At 35.6% G+C, this 19,773-nt stretch overlaps 1 protein-coding gene across 4 annotated transcripts in view; it reads right to left on the bottom strand.

Annotated features, from left to right (window-relative positions):
* The window catches only part of cdh4 (cadherin 4, type 1, R-cadherin (retinal)), a 435,407-nt gene that overhangs the window by 96,474 nt on the left and 319,160 nt on the right, over positions 1 to 19,773 (bottom strand). For 3 of the 4 annotated variants that reach the window (XM_087271794.1, XM_087271795.1, NM_131086.2), the window contains 1 exon segment: positions 11,549 to 11,704. In XM_087271794.1, the coding sequence (XP_087127920.1) occupies positions 11,549 to 11,704 (156 nt within the window). 4 annotated transcript variants of the gene reach the window in all.

The raw sequence follows: 19,773 nt of genomic DNA, 5'->3' as shown, positions 1-19,773 counted from the left end.
CCAATGAGTGGTACAATACCGTACGGTATGGTTCGGTATGGGTCAACTTTATCAGGCTTGCGTTTCCACTGGAAAAAAGGGTACCAATTTTAACAAATACTTGTGTATAAATGTTTGTTACTAACCTTTCTGTGAACATAATTTGATTATAACTGCAGATCAATGATAGTCTACTCTAACATCCGCAATTATATAAAATAAATAAATAAATAAAACATATATAAGCACATACACACCGTTACACTCTCTGATATGTTACCAATTACAGAAAAAACTACTTGGATCCAAAAACAACACAAAATATAGGCCACCGTCAGTGCAAACCTCTCATCTGTGTCTTTAATCTTCACCAGCTCATGCAACCTAATGTAAGAAAATATTTCCATCATTCCGAGATCATAATAGTCCAAAAGGTGATGATAATATTTAAACATGGCAATTTGTTCATGTCTTAAGTTGCTGAAAGACTCATTTTCTCCTTTGTTTTTTATTGGCTTCTCCTTTGTTCTGTCATGCATCACTCTCACGTTTGTTCGTTTCTGAAAGGATGTGGGTATGGTATACGTGCGGTATGGTACGGTTCACTTTTTGGTACATTTTGACAGTGGAAACTATAAAAAAGCATACTAAACCACGCCGTACCGTACCACAGGAAACGGGCCAAAATTCACACTTGAAATATTACAAATGATGCTATATTAAAGAAGGGTAAAATTAAAGGTTAAACATAGTATTAAACAAATTCAGTTTTGGAACTTTAACGGTATTAACAATAAAATTAAAGGCTCAAATTTGAGAATCAATACAGACACAAACAAAAGCTTTTTATTTTACATAATCACTTGAACATACTTTCAAGTTATTATAAATATTAGGAAGCAAAGTTAATTTCAACATTGGTAGTATTACAAATAATTTCCAAATCCAAAATATCAGAATGATTTCTTGATTGCTTGACAATGTCAACAGGAAAAAATAGATGCTAAATTTTAGTTTATTATTAAAATAAATAAAAAAACAGATATGAAGCAATGTAATATTTTAACTGCATTTTTATAAATAAATAAATAAATAAATAAATAAATAAATAAAGAGCAGCACTGGTGTACATACAAACTCTTTCAAAAGCATTGCAAAAAAAAATCTTCACAATTCTCAAAATTTAACCATGCAGCAGAATGTTATGGCTATTATATACATAAATTAAATATTAAAAAATTCCTCATTCATTTATTTTTTTCACCAAGCTTGTCTCAATGTATCCTAAGGTTGCCTTCTCCGTTGAGGATTTAAGTAGTGTCACCTTTGATTTTGACCTAAGCAAGTTATCTTAAGAGACAGCATAATTAAGTTAGCAACCTTTTGGGATGGCCCATAGCACCAGCCCTTCATAGTCAGCTTACTATGTTTAGAAAATGAATGCGCACACACACACACCACGCCAACCTAACAATCACCGGTGCTGACTTATTCAGATATGCAGACACACACTCGCACACACATATACACACACCTAGTGAGACAAGCCTAGGCGTAATTTAGACTGATAGGTAGACGCACAGTGCCACATCATCTACTGCTCAATGAACCGGAGACTTAAGAGAAAGGAGACAGAAAGAAAGGAAGGCATAAGTCAAAGGCAGAGCCGCAGAAACAGAGGAGACCTTGTTTTATAGCTGATCTAAATATATACTAAGGGCCTATTGACACTTTTTGAGAAACAGCTGAGATAAAGAGGCGGTTATAATTGTAAAAAAAAAACAACAGCCGGCATCAAAAGCAATGTGTTGTTTTAAGAGTGAGTGACAGACGAAGGAAGTGTTTATTTTATTTTATTTTTTTAGGTGACAGGCAAAAACATAAGGGGAAAGGGGTGATGTTTGATTTGATTCCCCAGTTGAGTTAAAGCATTGGGAGTTGCAAACTCATCACTTGTGACAATTCAACCCTTCTTTTCCTAGGCTGTTTCATTCTCATTCTCTCTCTCTCATCTGCACATTGCTACTGAACCTTCGTCTAATTGACAGTTTGACTAAAAACGGGAACTAAAAAAAACCCCTGACGTGTCAAAGCAATTCTTTCCTTTGTCTCTTGTTTTTCTTCCTCACATTATTCATAAGTAAAAAAGAGCCACATAAACAGAATAGAGGAACAAAAAACAAAATAACACACACAAAAAAGCCATCCTAACATGTGATGCCAGGCAGACAGGTCCGATTTGCTTTTAATGCATTGAAAGCAGTTTGAATAGACTTAATTACACAATGAAGTATGCATTTGAAGATTTCTGCAAACTCTGCTTAACAAGAAGAAGCTTTACCAAGTGTGTACTCTTGTTTTTTTTCTTTCTTAAAGCTGACAAAGCAACTGCGCTAAAACTTGTGCAATCAAGTCAGATGTCTTAGTTTGGAGACCTGATTAAAAGTTATCCAGAGCCTGATAAAAACAATATTTATTTAATATTAATTTAAAGGCATAGTTACAATACAATACAATACAATACAATACAGTACAATACAATACAATACAAAACAATACAGTACATTACAATACAATACAATACAATACAATGCAATGCAATACAAAATAATGCATTGCAATACAATACAATACAATACAATACAATACAAAACTTTATTGTCAGACTTGCATCTTAAAATTTTCTTGCATAACAGCATGATAAAAACTCCTTACAAAGAGCAAAGAGGCAAAGACTAATAAAACGGAATAATAATAATAATAATAATAATAATAATAATAATAATAATAATAATAATAATAATAATTTTTACACTGACCTTATTCAACTTCGAAAACAGCCTGACATCCAAATTACTTTTTTTTTTATTTCACTTATTAAAACTTGTGATCAACAGTATTTTAATGGTATAAATTCATGGTTCACCACATGACTTAAATGTGCTTTGGGTTCGTAATGGTGTTCCTTACCAGCCTTGTGAGGTTCTTGTGATAAAAATCGGTCATATAATTCCCCAAGAGGCTTTATAAGTATATTTGAACAGATTTTAATCTGGTTCTTTAAATTTGTTTTTAAGCTCACAGACAGACTCATACACCATACAGAAATATAATACTGCACTACACGTGTACACTTATAAGTACAGACATAAAAACGTTCAAGAATCTTTTTTTTTTTTTTGATGCTCCAAAATATCTAAGATGACACAAAAAGTCCTTTGTTTACACCTGTTTACATAAGGTCCCAGGGTCGGCAGTGCATGTCAAAACACAAACCAAGCATGAAGACAAAGAAATTGTCTGTAGACTTCCGAGACAGGATTGGTTGGGGAAGGTTACAGAAAAAAATCTGCTGCTCTAAAAGTTGCAATGAGCCAAGTGGCCTCCATCATCCGTAAGTGGAATTTGTTAGGAACCGCCAGGATTCTTCCTAGAGCAGACCTGACATCTACGCTGAGTGATTGGCGGGAGAAGGGCCTTAGTCAGGGAGGTGATCAATAACCCGATGGTCACTCTGTCTGAGCTTCAGCGTTCTTCCGTGGATAGAAGAGAACCTAACAGAAGAACAACCATCTGTGCAGCAATCCACCAATCAGGCCTGTATTGTAGAGTGGCCAGACAGAGACCACTTTCCAGCAGGAACTGAAAGACTAGTCAGGATAGAGGAAAAGATGAACACAGCAATGTACAAAGACATCCTGAATGAAAACCTGCTTCAGAGAGCTCTTAAACTCGAACTGGGGTGACGGTTTATCTTACAGCAGGACAATGACCCTAAGCACACCACCAAAATATCAATGGAGTGGCTTCACAACAACTCAGTGACTGTCCTTGTGTGACCCAGCCAGAGCCCAGACTTAAATCTTATTGAACATCTCTGGAGAGATCTGAAAATGGGAGTACGCCGTTACTTCCCATCCAACCTATAGGACTTGAGAGGTACTGCAAAGAGGAATGGGCTAAAATTCCCAAAGACAAGTGTGCCAAGCTTGTGGCATCATATTCAAAAAGACTTGAGGCAGTAATTACTGCCAAAGGTGCACCAACAAAGTATTGAGCAAAGGCTGTGACTACTTATGTACATGTGCTTTTTCAAGTTTTTTATTTTTGATAAATTTGCAACTATTTCAAAAAAATCTTTTTTTTCACATTGTCATTATAGGGTATTTTGTGTAGAATTTTGAGGAAATAAATTAATTTAATCCATTTTAGAATAAGGCTGTAACATAAAAAATGTGGAAAAAGTGAAGCGCTATAAATACTTTGCGAATGCACTGTATATTTGTCTACCTGTCTGTTCACCTAAAAATTAATCTTTACTCACCATTTTTTCCCCCTACAGTAGTTCACTTATCATTTTGTTTTCATTCTGTTGGTCACTAAAGATATTTTGAGAAAGGCTAAGTAATCAACAAGATTCCAGTAACTATTGACTTCAATTGTAGGAAAAACAAATGTCAGCTTTCTTTAAAATGCTTTTTTTGTGTGCGTTTACAAAACAGAGAAACTCAAGCTGGTTTGGACCAAATGAAGAGTGATTGGGTAAATAATAACATATCGTCACCTTAGAATTATACAGTAAGGTTCTATCTTGATCTCTTCTATGAAATTTTTGTCAAAATTGAGATATTCATATATTCTTAATAAATGACAACTTATTTATATTATGTGATGTTTTTTTACATTTTGTTTACATTTTAAGGGTTGTTTACATTTTAAGACTTTTTATTTAACAAACAAAACAAAAAAGGTGATGACTTTTTGATTAAGCAGGTTTTTGACAATTTTACACTGTTGGAAAAAAAACTGCTATTAAATGTAATATATTAAATGTTAAATATTATAATTTGTGTATATATAGTCAGTGAAACATTTTAGTGTTTATTATGCTTTGTTAAACAACTCAATTGCACTGTGTCTGCTTACCTTTCAACTTAAAATTAGGGGCAAAGTCAGGGCAAATACTTAATGTAATTAATGGGGCCTTAATTATAACAATGAATATTACCATATTACTTACATAAAATTAACATCTGAACTTGACTAAAATATTTATCAACAATTAGTAAATAAATTTTAAAGAAAGAAAATATTTTTTTTTCTAAAACATAAATTGTTTTATATATTATATTATATTAAAATATATTGTTACCAGTTTTTAAAATTAAATTCATAAGCTGACTGATTGTATTTCTTGAAAAGTAACGCTTCAATTAATGATCTGCCAGACAGAACCTTAAAATTCCAACTGGAAAAAGACTTTTTAGAATTAGAAGGTTCTATGTGCATTTGCCCTGTTTATTTTACTCCAATATGCAAATTTAAGAGAATGTTGATTATTTACGTTTTGAGCACATTTAGGGTCTCTGTCATGGTATTGTATGAAAGAAAACTGTTACACACATATTATTTGTTATATGGAATGCAAAAACTTTGAAGCTCAATATCTCACAATCATTTAGAATGCAGATAGAACCTTATCTATATTTTTTTTGTATTTGCATTTTGCATTTGCATTTTGTAAGACATGACCGACTGCATATAAAAAAAAAAATTTTTTTCAATCATTACATTTTACCAATTGACTTTTAGGTTTCAGAAAATGAAGCAAGAAGTATATTATGACACAGTATTTAAACACTTTCTTGATGTAAAACTCTCTGTGAACTTGAGTGGAACTGATTTCATCCATGTATAAAAAATAACCTTGAAATCAATTGGTTAAGGATTGAAATACTGTCTGTCTCAGAAAAGTTTGTTCTGGAAAGGTTTCTGAAAAACAGCAGCTCAACTTTGTAAAGTGGTACTTGGTTTCATATTTTATATGTGATATAAAGAAGATTTTTGTATGATTTTTCTGAGCAGCTTCACTACACCAACAAAAAAAGATATTTTTTGAAATGATACCAGCAACAATTCAGATATTTTGAAAAGGAAAGTTCACTCAAATTTGAGAATCCGGTCATTATTTACTCATCCTCTAGTTTTTTTCTTTTCTTGTACACAAAGAAAGATATACTTAAGGATGATGGAAAAGCTGTCATTGACTTCCATAGTACTTATTTTTTTCTTTATCATAGTTGTCAATGGCTGCTTTTTACCACCGTTCTTCAAAATATCATGTTTTGTGTTCAACAGAAGAAAGAAAAACGTACAAGTTTGAACCTATTGAGCGAGAGTAAATGTGGAGAAAGGTTCATCTCACACGTAGAGAATGCATTTGTGTTTTACGCTAGGGATGTTTATAACCGACCAGTTTACAGTGAACCAACAATAAGCATTTTGACTAATAATACTACAACACATTGCAGGTCAACGACAAATCCTTAATAAATCATCCACTATTTAAGTAAATAATAAATAAAATACAAATAGCAAAAAATGAGTAATTTATTTAAAAATATAAAATAAAGCATAACCTCAATATTTGTTCTAGTATCCACATTAAACAATTATTCACATGCACAAAAATGTGTTCGGTGGGGTAGGGCTCACCATTTTGACTGTCATTTTGAATTAACTTAAATAAACTTAAAATACTTTAAGTTGTTTTGGTTTTTGTCACAATCACCAGCGATCCAGGCAGGTAGATCCCCTGGTATCATTCACTTTTACCCAGGACTACAAATCTATAACCATATGGACTACACATCCTGTCCTGCACCACACACTCACACCTATTTCAGTTTTCTGCTGATTGCTAACACACACAGCTCAAGCTGTTCATAACTGGTTACATGGATTTTGAAAGCAGCACACACCAGTTGCTGAGTCTTGTCAAACTTTTTTTTTTTGACATCACAATGCATTTCCTTGGCCTTGCCGTGTTTGACCCTTGCTTTGTTCTGTTTGTTCACAATGCTTGCTGCCTTAACTGACTATTCACCTGTTTATTGGCCACGACTCCGGATTCCCTGCATGCATCTGTTTGCCCCTTGTTTTGCCCATTGCTTGCCTGAACATTCTCATATTAACCTGCATTTGGATCCTCAATTTCATTGCAGATGTACATACATATGCACATACAACAGAAATAAATCTTTTGAATATGGTAAAAGTTTAGTAAAAACAACACTTTGTGCCTTTGTTTATTAAATTAATTACATTACAAATTTATGTGTGTTTATGTGAATATATATATTATTTTTTTTTTCCCTGTGACAAAAGTGCTGCAGGTGTGTGATCTGAGAATATGCTGCTATTTGCACATGTAAACATATTTAAGTGTATCATATTTGGTGTATTTAATACTTCATATAATAATTTACTTAAAATTCTAATCATGTTGATTAATGACCACAGATTATCAGTCAGGAAAATTTTGAATTCACTCTTTTTAAAAACGTATCTTTTGTGATTAAACGTCTCGCTTCACCTTCTTTGCCTTTGTATAAATTACCTACAGTGTTGTGATTTATGTATTTCTGTGAGACTTATTTTGTGAAGTTTACAATTCCGACTGTAGAAAAAAGAGAGATATTATTGGAAAGAAAATAGAAAATAGAAAAACATATCCGTCTTCAAAAGAACAACATAAAAATCTAAATAAACATAAATACAACCATTAGATTTTCTTCAGTTGAGCACATTTTTGGACAAATAGCCCTGATGGATCTTGTTGAATGAGAATTATACAGTTTTTCTCAGTAAATGGATTAAATGCATACCTCTTGACAAATATAAGGAAGCTTTGTCACTTCAAGATATTTATATTCATGTTCATCTTAAAGTCCCCAAGAAATCAGAACTAACCATATGATTTTAGTTAGCTCACATTGCCAGTTTTGTAGTGAACAATTCATCTGTGCATCTCATAAAGAAAAAAAATGTTTGCGCTTTTAATCTTTAAATAAAATCTGAAAATGCACTTCCTCTTTATTAGTTAAATTCTCGGACTATGTGATTTTGAGGTAATAGGCATGGCACATACTTAACCATGCCCCTCCAGCTGTCAGTTTTGACAACAAACAGAAATGGCGAGCAGTAGGAATCTGTTAGGTTGTAATAACTCCTCTAAAACCCCTTTTCTGATCTTTCTGAATGAAATGCCTACTTACTACATCCATTCAGTCTGCGGTAGAAAAAACAACCCACGCCCACTGTTTTCTTGTTTAATATTCCATTTCTCTGAGAACTGCATCACAATAATAAAAAGATAAACGATCACAGCTTCCGGTTATTGGGACTTTAACACTGGAACTACCAAAATTCTATAAGTACAAAAATGGTTCATGTTAGACTTTACCAAAGAGCATAGAACCATTAAGAGGCGACACTCTAGTGCGATTTGGGAAACAGCCACTAGATGGCGCAGCAGCCATTTTGGTATGAAAACTCCAATAGAACAACAGCATATTATAAGTCTGTAAAATAAACTATTAAAAGTGTTGATGATTGTTATAGTAAGTGTTGTACTGTCGTCTTTCAGGTTGTATCTAAGCTTTAATGTGCTTTTTAAATAAATAAGTAAAAAACAAAGCAGCTACTTGCCATCGTGACAGCAATAAGATCCAATGAAGAGCCAACCGTTTTCACTCCAAAATGGCAGAATCCGGGGCTGTTGCTGGGCGCTGCTGTTGCAATGGAACATTCTATTGAGTGTGGCCTCAAAACTTCTATTTAGAATGTACAATTAACCTCATAGCCAGCACCCCGACAAGGACGCACTGAGGCGATGTTTTTCCACGTCAATGTTTACATTGCTTTACCATGGTATTTACATGCGGAAACAGCGTCTTTGTAGTAAAAGGCATGTCCATGTCATAGCTTACAGTGTTACAGATAAAATGAGACCACAAACTGAATAAAAAGTCAAAGTTCTATTTACTAAAATCTAATCTAAACAAAGCTGAGTGTTTTGACCGTCTGCAGTCATTGCTATCGATCAGTCACAGAAGTTACTTCCTACATCCCAGAAGTTTGACTGACAGAGAAACGAGCCAATGGCTGCATGAATTTTGATCGTATTATTCGGCCCTCATGTTATTGCACTCTTTTGGCTGTTACTGGCTCAGTGAACGGTCAATCATCACGCGATGCACCTGCCCTCTGCACGCACAGCTGCGACAGTTTAAGCTAACGGCAGAGCGGCTCGTTTGCAAAAAGAAAACAGAAAATGCATCGTTAAAAGTTTTAATCTGCTGACGAGAGTTTTGAGAGATTGTTTGAAGCGAAGAGGAGAATATTTCTGAGAAGAGATGATACTTAGATGAGGTGGATGAACTTACTTTCGGTTTTTCTAATGTTGAGTAATCACTCTCATTGCCTCATTGTTTGCGTCTCAGGTCTTCTCTATGTTTAGCCTGCTTGTGCCTATAAGTGTGAATGTCTCTCCTGTAGCTATAATCTTTCAGTAATGTTTGGCATTATCATGCAGTATGTTTGCCATTTATCTGAATGGCTGCTGTTAGATAATCTGTATAAAAGCTTAGCTATCTGTATAATTATCATTTGTATAAATGGACATCAGAGTAAATCGTGTTTGCTACTTTTTTTGACTTTGACTTTTTTATAGTTTTTTGTCTCAAATGCACTGGACTTATTTCACACAATGTACAACTTGTGCTCAAATAAATCATACTATGTGTTTCTGCTTATTATTTTACAATAAAAAAATTAGTGGAATGTGAAACCGTCAGAGCGTGGTCATCAGACTACTTCTCCACAAACAAGGAGAGGTGGAAAATCACAAGACATTGTCTCAGAAAAATAATTCCAGAAATTTCATTTTGCATAATATTGGTGTCAAAAAACATACTCAGGAGATGTGTGGCTTTTGACCTATTACTTTTCTGTGTTGCTCCAGAACAAGGTTCACATATTTGTTTTTTAAGTAATAAAATGTTTAGTGCGGTGCAATTTTTTTCATTCATTCATTCATTCACCACTTCCATTCGCAAGTTTTTTTATGCAGTGGATGCCCTTCCAGCCGCAACCCATCTCTGGGAAACATCCACACACACATTCACACACACACACACTACGGACAATTTAGCCTACCCAATTCACCTGTACCGCATGTGTTTGGACAGTGGGGGAAACCAGAGCACCCTGGTGGAAACCCACGCGAAGGCAGGGAGAACATGCAAACTCCACACAGTAACCCCAACTGAGCTGAGGTTCGAACCAGCAACCCAGCGACCTTCTTGCTGTGAGGCGACAGCACTACCTACTGCGCCACTGCCTCACCCCAATTTTTTTTACATTACTTAAGTCTCTATAACTTTTTTTTTTTACATTTTGAGCATTATAAACTCTAGATGATGGATAACAAAACCCAGAGTGTCTTCTTCTGAAAGATAAATACACTTTAAATGTAGACCAACTCTTTTAGCAACTGTAAATGTTTTAGCTTAGGAAGATGATTTTTGAGAAAGTGCCTCTGATAGTGAGGAAGAGATGGACATCGACATAGTCTCGGAAAACTTTTTACTGTAATCTCATTTTGCATGCTATCTTCATCAAATTTGAAATATAAACTCATTAAATACTTGGCTTTCAAACCATATTTTTTTCTAGGACATTACATTAATGTTTTCCTGTGTTTCAATCTGGAAAACAAATATTGAACACAACACAATTTTGTTTTCCTCATGACTTCATAATGTTTAACTTTTTATATTTTTAACATGTAACTTCATATTCATCTTTACAATGATACATAGTTTGTGTTTGTAGCTTACTGGAGTCAGGAACTGTTACTATTTATAGTTAGGTAGGTGTAAATCCCCAAAATTGAGTGCTGGCTAACAGTTAATACCCTAAAATTACAATGTTTTGAATGTAGCTTATAAACGTGTAAAAGTTATTAGAGTATTCCCGAAAACCCAAACCTCACTTTGTCCAGCATGCAGGAGAGGAAAGTTTTACTGCAGTGAAAATGTAGTTTTGAAAGACATGTCTGAAGTTATGTTGTTTTTTTCCAATCAGAAAGTTATGTTTTCATTAGCAGATGTTGCTAGGTAACAGAGGCATGCATATTCAAAGGCACAAGAATAAGTAACGGATGCTGAAATACACTTAGACAATTTGACCATTATGGCCATTCAATGTGGAGATACTCAGAACTCGTTTACGTTTTGTAATTTTAATAAAATAACAACGTCAGAATGGAATATACATACATTTAAGAACAGTCTCATTATATTTTAACAAGGGTATTAAATTACACAGTTATAGTCAAAATGACTGCCTTTGTAGTTCATGCGTTAATATGATCATTTTGGGGGGCTTTCGTTTAGATTTATAATCAGATATTGAGCATACAGTTCACATGGGTAATAATTTGCACTGTTTGCACAATGTTTTCTGTCATTATTCTGCCTTGATACTGCTATTTGGTTGTATAATTCAAAATTATGAATGCACTTAAAAAAGTGCCTTAAGTGTCCACATATCTTTTGGGATCACTGCATATATTAAAGTTTTAGATTTATTCCAACTGGCAAAAGGCCATCAACTCTTGCAAACTAGAGCATGTTTCTTAAATTGGTTTGAGGCCAGTTCAACTTTAAATAGGATCTGAACAGGGGGAAAAATGATCTTGAGTCGAAGAAAGAGAAGCACTTACATGGTAAGAAGCTCTATCTTCTCTGTCCAAAGGTTTTGTGACAGACATTTTCCCTGTCACAGGATCAATATTAAAGACGTCATTGGGAGGCTGATCTGCTCCAGCTCCTGTTATACTGTACCGGATCTCAATCTTTTTGTCCTGGTCCGATCGAATCTGCAATAAAACAGCACAATGACAGCAGTTTTATAGATAATCAAACACAAAATGCGTTGCTACGTTTAACCTGTCAATTTAGTGCTCACATGGGGAAGATATTCTAACCAGGTTTTGATTTCAGGACCAACATTGTGGACAACAAAGAAGCATGAAATTCTGCTTAAAAAAGAAAAAGAAAAAAAAATCTGCTTAAAAATAAAGATTCAGAACATGGGAATGACATGTGCCTGAAACTAAATAGTTTCCTCATTTTTATGTAAATTCTGTGAGTGTAAAATCCTGGTTAAAAAATAGGAAACACCAACTGTGGCGATCCATAATCACTAAAATGCATGCCTTAGACAGAGTTTTATTAGCCACAAGGCACTGACGTGCTGCTTGAGCAACAGAGTAGAGCACATTAATATTCATGACCCTTCCAAATATGGTCAAAACTAACCATATCGTTCATATCGTTCATTTCCTTCGACTTAGTCTCCATTTTAGAAATGAACCGCCAACTAGGGCTGCACAATTTATTGTTTCAACATCGATATCGCAATGTGCAAAGTATGTGCAATGTGATGTTCATATGTTGAGACTATAGTTGACCAGCACAACAGATCATAGCACAAGAGATTTGTGTCACCTCACTCTAACCATGGAGTGAAAATTAACAATTTGCATGTTTTTTTTTAAATTTATTATTAATTTTTTTTATGTGACCTTTACTGTCTGAGCATTTCAGGAGTTTAAAAAGCATTCAACAGAAGACATTTGACCATTTGTAACTTTAATAAAGGTTTTATTGAATTATATATACACTGTAAAATTAAATCCGTTATTTATTTATCTTTTTTCAGCAGTTGGGTTGCCGAAAAAATAAAAGAAAAATAACAGCTGTTAAATTACAGACATTTATCATCAAATAACAGGTGTTACATTACAGAAACTTCTATAAATTTTAATTTATGGTAAATATCTGTAATTTAATGACCATTACTTAACTTTTTTTCCGGCACCCTAGCTGTCAGAAAAAAAGTAAAATAACGGATTTGCTTTACAGTGTAGAGTGAAACAATGTTATTTTTTATTTGGTTATTCAATTTGTGGACATGAATACTGTTAAGACTCCCCAGAAACCCATACAGCACAGTTTATTTTAAATTTATTTTTGCTATATTGTATTTACAGTATATGCTGCTGTAATTTGTTTTAATATATCTTATATGCTCAATTTCATCCTAACCAATCCATATCATTAAATTTAATACATCTTCCAAATCAAGCTATTTAAGTCATCTGGTGAAATTGAATTGATTTTGCAATATATATCGCAGAAAAACTAAATATTGCAATGTCAGATTTTTCCAATTTCGTGCAGCTCTACCGCCAACTATTCTGGCATGTGTTTTACGCAGCGGAACACACACACACACACACACACACACACACACACACACACACACACACACACACACCTATATTAAATTCATCTATAGTACATGTCTTCAGAATGTGAACCCACGCGAACACAGGGAGAACATGCAAACTCCACACAGAAATGACAACTGGTTCAGCCGGGACTCATATCAGTGACCTTCTTGCTGTTATGCGACAGAACTGAGTCACCGTGCCACTCTTCAACCATATCATATTTTGGTAAATTACTAGGATTGAAAATGAACATGTGTCTGGAGAATTTTTGCACTTACCTAAGCCAAATACCTTTTATTTAAATATTAAATAACAATTTATCAAATTGTCTTAATGTATTCCATAGCACCTTTAAATCAACCATTAATGCGGACAGTTATTTCCATAACCATTCAATCAATTTCTGAAATCATTCACAAGCCTACTGATCCTGAGTTTATTTTTCCAGAAGTCGGCAGAAATACAGATGCTGCTCATAATTTCATATCTCAATATAACACTATTGCACTGCTCAACTGATCCAATCTTTAGACTTCGGTACCATCAGGAAATTAAAAAAAGCGTAAGATGGATAATGTGGCAGTGGCATGTGGCATCAAATTCTTGTTTAATCAAAACAAACCACTGTTGCTTCCCAAAGCGTAAATGATGTTCAGCATCAGGGTTTGATGCTTGACAGTTGGATGCCAAGTGAACTGGGTCATTGATCACAATGATAATGCTTTAGCAGACACTTTCTCTCAGCTGCGTGACAACTGCTTGCCATACAGATTTGCCTCAAAAGGACTGAGAATAATGAAAACCGACAGATTGATAAAAGAGTAAAGAAACACAGGCTCATTTATAAAAGCTGAAGTGTAAATGATTTGCATTTTAAAATACTCTGCATCTCAGCTTTCAAATGAATAACACATTCAGATGAACAGTCAAAATCTGCATACATTCATTGATTGAATGATTGACACATTAAGTTGAAAAGTGACATTTCTGGCCTACTTTATAATTGAAGCTGTATCATTACAATGTTTGAAATCCTCATCCTCATATTTCTCTTCCCAACTCTGTTTGAAGTAAAAAAAGAAAAAAAAAACCCAGATGCATACACAATTCTCTCTCGTTCATCCCCCATCCATCTCTTTCCTGTCTGCCGTCTTTCTCTCTGGCATCATTAACCATGGCATGGCTCAATGCGATAGACATTTCCCTCTACTGTTTTTCTTCTCTCTTGCATTGAAGCAAGAAACATGTTGCAGAACCGTGGGACATTAAACATCTGGATATCAATCTGCTTGATGCTTTTGGTTTGACAGAGGATGCTTCTCACAATGGTTCTTCTCATCAAAAGTGTGATAATAGCAGATTTTGTTAAAGCATGTTTAGTCTGTTTATGCAACAAAACACTTGTCCTTTAAAAACATAAAAAAACACAGTTGATTCTTTTCATTTTGAGTTGATCAGACTCAATTTTTTCCCCTTTACCCACTAACAGTTGACCAGAGGTGAGTCTGCGGAAAAAAAAAGAGTACTGAAAAATCCAACTCAAATAAAAGTACCATTACTTGCCAAAAATGTAGTTCAAGTACAGTAAAAGTATCTGTTCTAAATACTATTTAAAGTATGAGTAAAAATAGCCCTTCTAAATGTATTCAGCAGTCGTGAGTATAGAGTATTATTGAGTATTGAGTGAGTATTATTCTTCAATGAGGAAGTGCATTCATTTTAAGAAATTCTGATTCAGTTGCCTATGAGAGAACAATAGTCAAACTATTTGCTCTACAAACAAGTGTGTTCATGACTTTACATAAAAAGTAGAATAATATCAGAAAATACAAGTTTGTAACATCAAGCAGCATAAATAGCTGTTTTTAATATCTAAAAATTAATATGAATGAAAGAGGCAGTCTCAAGACAAAAAGATTCAAATGGCTGTGCTCGATTGGATGTAGCTTACTCGGAACCAGGGGTTAAAGTAAAAAAAAAATCCTGAGCCTTAAATTTTGGCCTATAATTTATAGTTGGCTTATAATTAATAATGCTTATAATTTTTTTATGGGGGGGTGGGTGGGTTCTTCTAAATAACAACAAGTGCTTAAATAACACAATCCCGAGAGTTAACAAATATTTGTTGTACATTTAGGGGCCGATCACAAAGCGCACGTCTTTACGTTCCAAAAACGTGCGGCACACCGTGCGGCCTTTTATGTTGACAAGAAAAAAAAAGAAGCCCAGCACTTTTTTGTATGTCACTAGAAAATTATTGAATCAGCTGGTGTGCGCGAGTTGAGTTGCTGTTGATGTTATAATTGTAATTTTAATAATATTGTGATATTCAAGATCTGTAAGGTAATACAGCTCTGGATAACTTGAAACAGAGACCACAAGGCTCTCATCCATCATTAAAAGTTTGCCATAGTCGCCTTGACAACCCAAACCCCACTGTCACCTCAACATAAACCCTGTTGTGCTTTCATTTGACTGAAGAATGAAAAAGAGGTAACGCTTTTTCTGCTCGAGCACACAGCTCGCAACGGCAAAACTTGAGGCGTGCAGGGCGCATAAGCAAAACTTAAAACATTGGCGACTGTCAGTAAACCATTAAACATGCCCCTTATGCAGCCAAACTTTAAAATATATATTAAGTATATTTTTAATGGTTTAACTGATACCATTAATCGATTACCAACGCGCCCTTTCGGATAACGGTTAATCGCTTATTTTGAGCATCCCCAATTAAACTGTATGCGCAAGCTCTAAAATATTTTTTTTCCTCTCACGGCCGCACGCCGGAGATCCTGCATGGTGCCGGAATACTTCAAGCCCTGCGGAACACGTAGCTTACATCAGTGCAATTTTATTTTAAGGGTGTACTGTAAGTTAGATTATTTGCTGACTATACATTTCATGGAAGCTGTCCTTTGTCAAATTCTAGAGCTGTTCTATATTCTAGAGCATTTCTCTCTTTGTATTGTGTCATTTGGAAGCCCAAATACAGAAACAGAAGAAGCTCTGTGGAAAAAGCAGCCTTTGGACGACATTTTAGCTTTTTCTGCTTTGACATTACAGAGCCTCTAGCCACGCCCCTTCTCTGCACAGTGTGCGCATAACCTGTAGGGTTTATGATCTCATTAACCCGAATGTGTTTTTTTGTAGTCCCCAAAATTTGTTTGCTGTAGGCTTTGCTAAGCTAACTCTGTAAAAGCCAATAGCTGCGTCCCAAATCATATACTTATGCACTATTCTGTGCCATTTTGTAGTATAAATAGTGTAAGTAGTGTGTTCACACTGAAAACTCTAAAAATAATAAGTGCACTTTAATTACCCAGATGATGCACTCATTCAGCCGGTAGTGTGTGGATTGTGGAATGATGGACACTTCACGCACTCAACGACCGCAGGTTTGCTCACATAGCGGAAGGGGCGGAGCTATCGGGTGCACAAGTTGGATAACATTATTTATTTTGGACGGTGAAAGCAAAGTTCTGCTACGAGAGTGATTATAGCGCCTCCCGATGGTGAATGCGGTTATACTCACGGCAGGTATTATTTGATAATTTGGTCATTTTTTTCACTGATTTGGTGACAGTTAAACGTCATCAGGGAAATGGTTTGAATTTCGGCTTAGTAAAAAAACATGAAATAACACTACATATATATACTATCCTGTTGAGTGTGTAAGTGCATAAGTACATAGTGGATGAGTGCACAGTGTATAGTGTGCCCTTTGGGACGCAGCTATAGTCTCACTTTGCATTGAACTTTGAGCATAACACAATCAGAGATGTTGTTTGCTTTTACACTGCTACATTACACATCAACTAAAGTTTAAAATATGATAACATATAACAATATTAATTATATTAATGTTTTAAAAACATTCAATTGTTAGATAAATGCACTTTCTAAAAAAAATAAGTAAGCACTCCCTACATAAATATAGATGCAGTGTGTCTTTCCGCACTGCGATGTGTTTTTTTATTGTATTTTATTTATATTTTTTTTTTTACACCTCCAGCTTCACCATTTAACAGCCACACTTACAAATTTAATGCACTGACTTTTCGGTAAACAGGAATACCGATAAAAAAAAATGAGAGCAGTGAGGAGATATCTTTTAGGAGATGCATTTATGCGCCCACATAACTATCTTTCCACTTTCAAGCGAGGCAACACTTCATGAAATATATCAGCAGATTCAAAATTATGACCATGTTCCTGTGTGTCACTGGGCTTTGCGATCCGCGAGACATTTGATGTGAGGGGATTTTGTGCTGAAGCAATCAAATGTAAACCCTGACGCGCTTGAGTCACGGGATATAAACCCCACACCCCGCCTACCCATTTCGTGAGCCGTGGGTCTGGAAACCATGCGTGAAATGACTGGTGAGTGCGCTACAGTCCTTTTTTGCATAACGTATTCCACAGACTGAGCGTGATGGCTTTCTCTTCATTTCACTCAGACACTGAACTCCCACACATGACCTTTCGGTGCAATATCTGAACCTCGCTCTCTCCCACTCTCTGTGCTTTGGTAAAGTTCTCTTTCTATTTAAACGGCTGCTAAAAACATCAAAGAGATACGCTGCTCAGGACATCGAGACTGGCGCTATTGATTTGGTAATAAAGCATATTCCTGGTAGCTTTCAGTATAGCCTGAGCTCGCGTTCGACATCAAGGTTTTTCCGCGAGACAAAAAAAAGCCAGGAATCAGAGTTCGAAAATTCTGACGACTCTTCTGCATGAACTGGCAATCAAATCTGAAATCTCAGAAATATTCCTTTGTATTCTGCTAAGAACATGTCTGCTACATATCAATTTAGGGCCAGAAAGGAATTGGAAATTTCTTGCGGTAGGAAAAAAATAACATACCACAGCATCCTCCTTGCAAACATTTGAAAAATGAATGGCTTTCTGGGAGGCTGACAGGTAAGAGATTGGTATGTGGGCTACATAGCATGGATCAAAGAGAGTTTTTCTGCTCAATAATTCAGCAGCCGTGGTGCACCATGAACACACACCTAGAATATCCACCTTTCCTGATTCAGATGAATCGACATTCGCTGCTCGAGCCATCCCGGTGACACATCCGCTTAAATATCCCAGAGGGAAGGAGGAAAGGTCCCTTGTACATTTGAAAGTCTCTTTAAAATTCTCCCCATGGGCAGCCTGGAAGGATTCATCATGTCCGCAACTCCGGCCCCCCAACACTCTGCTGTTTAATGAATGTTCTTTATAATACTAAATTGAATAAATGATGATCGTGCCCTCGTTAAGTCCCCTGGGCTTGATTGAGTCATCTGAATTCACTGCTAATGACAAAAAGCAATTTTTGAAATCTTCCTCCCACTCGTTAGTTGTAGAATTACAGCGAGTGCGGGGTGAACGAGGGGAAGATGGCTAGCGCTGCAGATACCAACTTGGAGATAAATGCTGCTTTTCTAGGGCAGGTTCAGAGTAACTTTTGCTTTATTTTTCTTCCTGACGAGCTTTACGGTCCTGGGAGAGGTTGTATCAGAGCCTCTTTCAAAAGAGCAAATGGAGTCAGGCGAGGGATTAGCAGCAGAACTGCAAAGTAACTCATTACAAGCAGCGGCACTATAAACTGCACTACTTTTATTTGCAATAGTAGTTTTCAAAATAGTGCAGCTATTTTAGTAACAAGCTACTTTTATATGTCTCGTTCAAGTCAAGTCAAGCTTTTATTAGCACTGTACAGGAACAGCATAACTGTTTGTTTGTTAGTTGCAATTGACACAGCACCAAAAACAAGTACAAATCAGTGTTGCCAAGTATATGAAGTGATGTGGCGCCACAGCTGGGGTGTATTTACATATACAACATAACTCATGGCTGAACTATCATATTACGATGCATCGTTTGGGAAATGGTCGATGTAGTGATGAGTGTTTCCCAAAACCGAAGTTTCTGTGTCACAGATCCATTGTCTGAACCATGTTAGTTATAACGTAAAACCTCCGCATGACGCTCTAGACGGTGGGTGGAGTAACAACTTCTTTAGCGAAAACCCCATACTTTCTTTGTATAAAATTATATTGTTTGACACACTTAAAAAATCCAATATTAGAATATTAAATCCAATATTATTACATGTAAAAACACGCAGTCGTTTACCATATTAACTGAAATATATGTAAATGGCAAATATACGGCCTATGTTTCTTTTACAAATATTACTAAAAATATTCCATATTCTATGCAAAAACATGAAACCACTTAGCTAACACATATTATGATGTCATATATAAACTATAAAAATTGTTGATGGTTGTGGCGAGGCAGTGGCGCAGTAGGTAGTGCTGTCGCCTCACAGCAAGAAGGTTGCTGGGTTGGTAGTTCGAACCTCGGCTCAGTTGACGTTTCTGTGTGGAGTTTGCATGTTCTCTCTGCCTTCATGTGGGTTTCCTATGGGTGCTGTGGTTTCCCCCACAGTCCAAAGACATGCGGTACAGGTGAATTAAGTAGGCTAAATTGTGTGTGAATGTGTGTGTGGAGGTTTCCCAGAGATGGGTTGCGGCTGAAAGGGCATCCGCCGTGTGAAAAACTTGCTGGAAAAGTTGGCGGTTCATTCCGCTGTGGCGACCCCGGATTAATAAAGGGACTAAGCCGACAAGAAAATGAATAAAAGAATGAAT

This window comes from Danio rerio, chromosome 11 (genome assembly GCF_052040795.2).
Source record: "Danio rerio strain M-AB ecotype USA chromosome 11, GRCz13ab, whole genome shotgun sequence".
Classification (NCBI taxonomy): Eukaryota; Metazoa; Chordata; class Actinopteri; order Cypriniformes; family Danionidae; genus Danio; species Danio rerio.
The sequence above is the reverse complement of the archived record's forward strand: the minus strand, read 5'-3'. Positions and strand labels throughout refer to the sequence as shown.